The following is a 9,055-nucleotide window of genomic DNA, read 5'->3' as shown; positions in this document are numbered from 1 at the left end:
TGCAACATAGCCCAGTTCTGCAATTATGTATTTTCTATTTTAATTTTCCTAGGTTCTCTGCTGTTTAAAGAGTACGCCGGTGGTAAGTGTATTGATACTAACATTTACATCACCTTTTTATTTTGCTAGATTATTTACTGGGGAACCTATTACATACAGGCCAGTGTTTTAAGGGCTTTGCGTGTAATATATATGTATATGTATATATACACACACGTACATGTATGTATATGTATATAGATACTTTTTTTGAGACACAGTCTCGTTTTGTTGCTCAGGCTGGATTGCAGTGGTTTGATCTTGGCTCACTGCAACCTCTGCCTCCCAAGTTCAAGCCATTCTCCTGCCTCTGCCTCCCAAGTAGCTGGGATAACAGGCACCCACCACCATCCCCAGCTAATTTTTATATTCTTAGTAGAGAAAGGTTTTCACCAGGTTGGCCAAGCTGGTCTTGGACTCCTGACCTCAAGTGATCCACCAGCTTTGGCCTCCCAAAGTTCTGGGATTACATGCATGAGCCACTGTGCCAAGCCCACGTTGTATTTCTTAATCTTCACAACAAGGTTGATTCCCATCTTAGGGTGAGGAAAATGAAGGAAAAATAGTTAATTAATATGCCCGAGGTCATGCAGTTAGTAAGTGGCTACCTGATATTTGAACTCAGATGGTCTTAGAAGTTCTAACATTGTTTTGGCACTTCCGTATTTCTTATCTTGTTTGGAATTATTGCTTCTTTTTACAAACAAGAAACTGAGGCTCAGAAAGGCTAAATGAATTTCCTTAGTCGTTCACTGACAGTAAACTAGAGAACCAGGACTCTTGCTCCATAGTGGAACGGTTACGAGGGTAAACATAACCTTTAGATAACTCCCATTTAACAAGAAATACAGGGGCTAGAACATAAGTTAAACAACGACCCAGAAGGTGAACATTCTATAGAGACAATTTCTCTGTTCTCTTCAACAAATCAATGCTTTTTCTACCATAAGAGTCTTATAAGACATATAAAGGAAACTGTGTACCTCAGCTGGATCTTGGTGTGAGTAAATCAGTATTATGATTATGTAAGAAAAAGTATTTAATTTTTAGAGATGGGAAGTGACCATTAGAGTTTAAATGTCATGATGTCTCTAGCTGTAACATAATCTAGTAAAATAAAAGGATAGTGTTAGGGTAGCCAAACCCAGGTTTAGCAACTCACACCTCAAAAGCCAAACATGAGAAGTGAGAGTTGGTGGGACGAAAAGCAGATTCCTTCAGAGAGTGAGCCAGCAAACTGAGAATATGGCAGAATAGCATCCCAAAGTTAGTGCAAGATTTGGGCTCTTTATGTTAAAGGCATGGGAACCAGAAGGGAGTTAGAATCAAGAGGTGAGACCATTCACTGCAGACATCTGAGCACCATCATGGGTCAAAGAAGGTTGGGAATGTCTTTGTCCTGATGTTCCAATGAGCCTTGATTTGTTGGAGAAAACAGATAAACCGTCTGTATAGAATGTCGATTTCCTGGGCTGTTTATATGTGTTATTGTTTGACTTATGTTCCAGCACCTGTGTTTCCTTTCAAATGGAAGTTATCTAAAGATTATATTTATTCTCCAGGTCACAACGCTCCTAGAAATCTTTAACAACACATAGTTGTTTACATACCGTACTTTCCCTTTAATCCCAGAGTTAGTTTTCAAAATTACAGGACTACTGTTTTTACATATTATCTCTCTGCTCTAAAATTAACCTAGCCGCTATACATGAAAGGGTAAAGGCCTCCTTGAACAAAAATAGAGTTATTTTTTTTTAGTTCTTTTACTGTTTCACTGTTATATACGTTTATTAAAAAAATGAACAGAGGTTCATTATACCATTCTCTCTTTTTCCTGTAATAAATTGTTCATACTAAAAAAGACTTGAAAGTATGTTCTCTCAGTTTTATGACCTTCAGGAAAAGTTTAAGCTCCCTGGGTGTTCAAGCTCTTTATCAGTAAAATGAGACGAATAATACCTATCTCATAGGGTTGTAAGAATTACATGAAGTAGTTGATGAAAAGCATTTAGAACAGGGCATGGTATACCATGTCCCTACTCCATTCATTTATTGAATGTATTTTTAGAAATGTAACTTTTTCAAGGGCTTCGCATGTGTCAGACATTGTTTTAGATATTGAGGGTACTAAGGACAGACATGGCTGCTGTCCTCAATGGTATTTATCTTTCTAGTGGTATTTATTACTATTGAAGATGTCACTGTTTTATTTAACGTTTGTTTACCCCCTTTTAGCGAGACATCAGAGGAAAGATAGAAGGAAAATACCTCTTTAAACAAAAAACTCTAAAGCAGCAACTAAGGTTTCTGACTATCATCCTGGGCAAACTTTCCAGATTTCTTTTTAAGATCTCATTCCAAATTTCTTTCATGAGCTCTTTCCTCACCACTTCCCTGTAATTTTATCTTCCCTTGCCATCTTCATCTTAAACGGAGACCAGATTTTAACATCAATGTAACTAGAAGACCTTTTTGAAATTTCCAATTGAAAATTATTCTATAAGGTATTTATACCTCCATTGAATTCCATCTCTGCCACGTAGCTCTGCCTTTGGCAGTTTGTCTACCTTCTCTGAGATATACTTTCTGTCAGCAAAGTGTAGATATACCCAATTTTCCTGGTATCTATGAGAACTTGCAACTAGAGATAAGTTTCATAAAGTGTTTATTATAATTTTCATAAAGTACCTGACACACAGTGCTCTGGAAAAGAGAGCTTTTATTGTTGGGGTGATTATAGTTGGTGAATAAACTATGTTTGCAAAGATAACATCTCCAGGTAGAGCAAAGCTGGAGCTCAAGGGGAAAGGTGGGACATAGGACATCAGCTAATCTTTTCCTCTGTACAATTAATGACAGCTTTGAAGATACTACTATAACTTGAAAGTTTGAAGTTAGTGTTTCAGCTGAACTATCCATTCATCTTCCAGCCATCATGAGCTGTAAGAAGCAGAGGTCACAGAATAACTCGGTCAATGAAAAAAGGAATGTGAAAATCGAGCACTATTTTTCTCCGGTATGTGTATAAATTCTACTTGTGTAATATAGTCATCTCTTGGTACCTATGTGGAATTTGTTACAAGACATCCCTTGGATACCAAAATCCATGAATGCTTAAGTCCTTTATATAACATGGCATATTATTGACATAACGTATCATATGCTCCCGTATACTTTAAATCATCTTTAGATTATTTATATTACCTAATACAAGGTAATTGCTAAGTAAAATGTTGATATACTGTGTTGCTTAGGAAATAATGACCAGAAAAAGTCTATATACATGCTCAGTTCAGGCAAATTTCCTGAAACTTTTCAATTAAAAATATCCCTGAATATATTCCATCTGCGGTTGGTTGAACCCATAGATACAGAACCCACGGATACTGAAGCCTGACTGTTTACCAATATTAGACTTAGCTATCCTTGACATTGGATTTTATAGTTCTTCTTGCCAAGAAATTACCTTGTGTGTTGGGAATATTAAATAAGTTAAAATCATTTTTTACTGATTTTATCTTTTCTATTTTGGGGGTAGCATGGAGAAGGGAGTTGTAATGCGTATCTTGGCTATATCAAAGCAGTCTTTAATAAAAAACTATTGTAATATTCCTTGAAAAACAACCAAAAAATTCAATACAATATGTTACAGTAAACTATGTAATAAACCAAAATTAATACTATTTCATAGCATGAAAACATACATCATTCCAAATTGAATATGGCTGATCTATTCAATCGTTATTATAACCTACATTTGAATACAGTTTATAAAACAATGTTTTATGTATTTGCTCTTACCATAGCCTTGTTAGGCAGTTAGGAAGGATTCTGACACATCTTCAATTTGTTTATTGGAGGAGACAGGGAAAGTGAGTCGTTGCTTGAGGCAGGAATGAAGTGAGACTTGGGGTTAAGTTTAATGACATGTAGTTGGGCCTTTTTCTACTAATTGGGCTCTGTTATCATATCAAACCATTGTATCTTTCCCTGTGTCTAAAATGCTCCTTGAATTTATCAAGAAAAAAGGTAGAGGAATAGTAAGCATTTGAGTGTGAAGCTTATCAATTTCTCAACTTGTTTTCTCTTGTCCTGATTCTGGAAAACTAGAATATCCAAGTATCTAGAAAGTCTAAGGCAAACTTGGTTATGTTTTTCTCTGCCCTACTCCATCACAGAGCTAATTACTATATTCTATTCCTCTTCCCCTTTCAGAAGGGTCTACATCTGCCCAAGAATCATTTTAATAAATAGGAAGTTTATTATAGTATTCCAATAGGGTACATGACAAAGATGTTTCTGATAGCATTAGGCTGAAGGGATGCTCTATGAGAGTTTATATGTATGCCCAGGGTAAACCTGTATTACCTTAAGTTCCATTTATTCATTTATTTTTGATCTGGAGTATTGGTATAAAGAAAGATAACAAATGTAAATATATTATTTGTTAGTCATTGTGCTAGGTATTGTCATACAATGATGCTACACTTAATCTTTACAGTATTTCTGGCATTGCTATTCCCATTAGTCGTAAGGGGCATGGCTGGCATATGAACCTACATCTGCTGGTACCCATGCCATGATGAATATGACTTGGGGAAAATGTGTCTTTTAGACATAGGAAACAGATACTCTAATTTTTCTTCAAGTTTCTACTATTTGATTAGTCCTCTTTATTTAATTCCTCTCCTCAACGCCACCCGTTTCTTACAATAATGCCCTACAAAAATGGCAATCATAAATACAAAGTTTACAAAAAAGAATATATACACTAGTCCAATGGAAAAAAATAATTGCACTAGAAATTGTAATTTTGATACTCACTATATTTATTGGTTATTATGTGGCCCTAGAAAAGACGCCTACAAAAAAACTTCCTGTGCCTTAGTTTCTCCATCAAAAGGACAGAACAGTCATCTTTGTTCCTCTTTATTTTATAAAATTTTGGGATTAGTTGATGTCCTAGAGAAAATAATTTGAGTTTTCATGATATATGCTGGGTGAATAAAAGTATTTATTACTACAAATAACTATATTATAACCAAATGATTAGTTAAATAATCATGATTTTGTTTTATATGTAATTCTTATAATAAATTATTACAGCTTATTGCCGAATTCAGTATTTCAAGAACAAATTTTTGGCTGTAATTCATCATTGTCCTCAGAAAATATGAAAATTACGTAGCTGAAGATATAAAAGAAGACCTGAAATAACACTATTTTGAATACTAGTGGACTTTTTTTTTTTTTTGAGTTGGAGTTTTGCTTTTGTTGCCCATCCTGGAGTGCAATGGGGCGATCTCGGCTCACTGCAACCTCTACCTCCCAGGTTCAAGTGATTCTCCAGCCTTAGCCTCCCGAGTAGCTGGGATTACAGGCATGTACAACCACAGCCAGCTAATTTTTGTATTTTTAGTAGAGATAGGGTTTCACCATGTTGGTTAGACTGCTCTTGAACTCCTGACCCTCAGGTGATCCACGTGCCTCAGCCTCCAAAAGTGCTGGGATTGCAGGCATGAGCCACCATGCCCAGTCACTAGTGGACATTTAAGAACCTCTGTTTTTGATGCACCTCGGAAAAAATTGTTTCTTCCCTCATATTTTATAGAAAAATAGTATAGTAGTATCAAGAGTTTATCTGACAGATGTTATAGGAAGCTCAGCTTTCATTTTGGGTCCCAAGTCAAACACTGATTTAATTCTATTCACTGGCCATTTTAGATAGGTTCTGAGTTTCTCATAGGACTTTTGTGAATTTCATAACTGAAAAGAGAACCAAAAGACTAGGGTTGCATTCAGAGTTTTAAAGTATCTAACATTTATTTTTAGGCCTTTAAGGAGCAAAATAATAATCCGAGTACTTCTCAGATGAGAATGGTGTCTAGACATGGCCGAAGAAACACAAGTAATACCCAGGCTCAAAAATTCCATTCACCTGAGAAATATCAAGAACACAAGACCATGCCCCAAAATAAGATAATACATGTTACCCTGGATGTAAACCACAGGAAAAACCAAAAAATGAAACATAGGCTCACACATAATGAGAATGGTAGTTTATATATGGCTCTCAACACTCTCCAGGCTGTCAGAAAAGAGATAGAAACTCATGAAGGCCAAGAAATGCTTGTGCGTGGTGCAGAAGGAATCGAAGGGTACATAAACCTTGGAATGCCCCTCACTTGTTTTCCTGAAAGATGCCATGTGGTCATTACATTTTCCCAAAGTAAAAGTAAGCAGAAAAAAGATAACCAAGTATTTGGCCGGCATGACAAGACATCAACTGACTGTGTCAAATTCTACATTCATGCAATTGGAATTGGGAAGTATAAAAGAAAAATTGTTAAATGTGGGAAGCTTCACAAAAAGGGGTACAAACTCTGTGTCTATGCTTTCAAAGGAGAAACCATCAAGGATGCTCTGTGCAAGGATGGCAGATTTTGTTCCTTTCTGGAGAATGATGATTGGAAACTCATTGAAAACCATGACTCCGTTTTAGAAAACACCCAGCCAGTTGATGAATTGGAAGGCAAACTCTTCCAGGTTGAGGTTGAGAAAAAAATGGGCCCCAAAGAAGCAGGTCTTCAGAATCCTGAGTCAGAGAAAAGAAACACCTGTGTGTTGAGAGAACAAACCATGTCTCAGTACCCCAGTTTGAAAAGAGAAAGTGAAAAAATCAGGGAAAACTTCAACGAAAAAATGAAAGGAAAAAATGGGAAAACATTATTTAAATTGCATAGAACAAACTTTGGGAAAGTAACAAAAAACTCTTACTCTGTTAAAGTACTGAAACTTCTTGCACATCTCAGTGACTCAGTTGGGCACTTATTCTGGGACGGTGCAACTGCAGGTTGTGCCACCTGCTTTGCTTTTAAAGGACTGTTCATTTTAACTTGTCAGCATGTAATAAATCTCATTGTGGGAAAAGGAATAGAGCCAAGTAAGTGGGCAGACATAATCGGTCAACGTGTAAGGGTGACATTTCATTATGAAGAGCCACAAGAAAAGGAAATGAACTGCTTTTCCGTCGAACCTTGGTATGAGATATATAATGAAGAGCTTGACTATGTTGTCCTGAAGCTGAAGGAAAATGGACAACAGGTACCTATGGAACTATACAATGGAATTGCTCCTGTGCCACTTAGTGGGTTAATACATATTATTGGCCATCCAAATGGAGAAAAAAAACAAACTGATGCTTGTGTTGTGATCCCTCAGGATCAGCAAGCAAAGAAATATCAGGAACGTACTCAAGCTAAAGAAGCAGAAAGTCCAGAGTATATTCATATGCACACTCAAAGAAGTTTCCCGGATATAGTTCCCAACCCTTACGTGATTACCTATGACACTGAGTTTTTCTTCGGGGCTTCTGGTTCCCCAGTGTTTGATTCAAAAGGTTCATTGGTGGCCATGCATGCTGCTGGCTTTGCTTATGAGTACCAAAATGAGATTCGTAGTATCATTGAGTTTGGCTCTACTATGGAATCCATCGTCTATGATATTAAGCAAAGACATAAACCATGGTATGAAGAAGTATTTGTAAGCCATCAGGATATAGAAATGATGAGTGATGAGGACTTATGAGAATTCGGTCTATTAGATTTAAAGGAATGGCTGATGGAGTTATTATTTCATAGGCATTGATGAGAGTTTTCTAAATTCCAAAATGATCAGTTTTATCAATAAAAATACTATTAACCATTTCCTATCTGTCAGGCACCTTTCTAAGCACATGAAGAAATTAGTCCTAACAACACTGAGATGGACTATAACCTGCAATATTTTAAAGTCAAGCGAAGTGAAGAATAACAAGATTAAATAATAATCAGTTTCATGACACTGAAAGTAATGTAATCACTATTTTTTTCATGTTTTATATTTTTGTGTAAATTCATTTGCTACAGTGCAGGAATCAAAATTTGTTCATCTCATTATTCTCTGCATCTGACATAAGGAAAGCAAGTGCTCAGAAAAATGTGCAGGTCACTCAGTAGCAAAAGTTGGGGCTGTCATTAATGCTAACTTAGGAGCTAAATGCTTGATTAGAAATGATCTCAGAATCTTTTAGAATTTCCAAAATCCTCAGGTCACTGAAACTGTCAGAATACATGGGTCCTGAAATTCAGAAGACAATAGTCATTCTTCCCATGTTTATAGGCTATTAAGGCAAGGGATATCTTAAACATCATATTACTTTATTTAGATTTCTTCTATTCCAATTATTATGTATTTCTCATTGTTTTACTTCTTCATAGTATTGTGAAGACTATATAGATGATTCAGCCAAGACTGCAAATCTCTCTCATCTGGAATTCCACTGGACCCAATCTGTTTTCCATTGCCAGTGCCATGCTACTAAAGCCATACAGTATCAAGCACCCTCCGTCTAGGTCCAGGGAATATCACAGAAGAGGTGGGCATTTAAGATTATAAGGGCTGGTTTCAAGGCATACAGTCCAGGAAAACAGCCTGTTGCATTGCAAGGGTGATGTCATCTTGAAGTGCAGCTGCCATGATGACTGCTGTTTGACTCCTGCATACCAAGATATTCTGCAACAATGTCTTTAAACAATGCTGGTAGTACAGATAACCCCTCATAAAGATGCTTAGCTAACCTCCCCAGTGGTCAGGTGTTTCACAATAAAGTCTGAGATACGACCAGAGCTACACATTTTGCCAAAAAGGCTTGCTATGTAAAGGGTATATTCGGGAGGGTGAGTGCTGCCATTTAGTGCTGCTGGAAACATTGCTTCTGTTTGTAAGTTCCTATTAAATGTTTCTTTCTGAGAAACTGTATTTGTCAGCCTCTTTCTTTGGCCTCTCGGCTTCTTTGGCCTTTGGCGGTAGGTTTGCACAGACTTGCTCACCATGGAACACTTGGAGATTTTTATTGAAAAATGGTATTAGAAACCAATATCTAGGTACTAGGTATGCTCATTGCTACTGGGGTGTTGTTTTTTTAGCCCCCTGAGCTGACAGGGCAAAGAAATATATGTGTGTATATTTACTCATA

At 36.7% G+C, this 9,055-nt stretch overlaps 1 protein-coding gene across 2 annotated transcripts in view; it reads left to right on the top strand.

Annotated features, from left to right (window-relative positions):
- Positions 1-8,833, top strand: part of LOC108282873 (protein FAM111A-like) — a 34,632-nt gene extending 25,799 nt beyond the window's left edge. Inside the window, exons 2-4 of one of the 2 annotated variants that reach the window (XM_017498897.2) lie at positions 53-82; positions 2,970-3,055; positions 5,872-8,833. In XM_017498897.2, the coding sequence (XP_017354386.1) occupies positions 2,975-3,055; positions 5,872-7,626 (1,836 nt within the window). In that variant the 5' untranslated portion in view covers positions 53-82; positions 2,970-2,974 and the 3' untranslated portion in view covers positions 7,627-8,833. Of the gene's footprint in view, positions 1-6; positions 83-2,969; positions 3,056-5,871 lie in introns of those variants that run through there. The other variant, XM_037728003.1, reaches the window with a different exon arrangement.
- The last annotated feature ends 222 nt before the right edge of the window (positions 8,834-9,055 follow it).

This window comes from Cebus imitator, unplaced genomic scaffold (genome assembly GCF_001604975.1).
Source record: "Cebus imitator isolate Cc_AM_T3 unplaced genomic scaffold, Cebus_imitator-1.0 Scaffold253, whole genome shotgun sequence".
Taxonomy (NCBI): domain Eukaryota; kingdom Metazoa; phylum Chordata; class Mammalia; order Primates; family Cebidae; genus Cebus; species Cebus imitator.
Note: the sequence above shows the minus strand (reverse complement) of the source record. Positions and strands in the feature narration are given on the sequence as shown.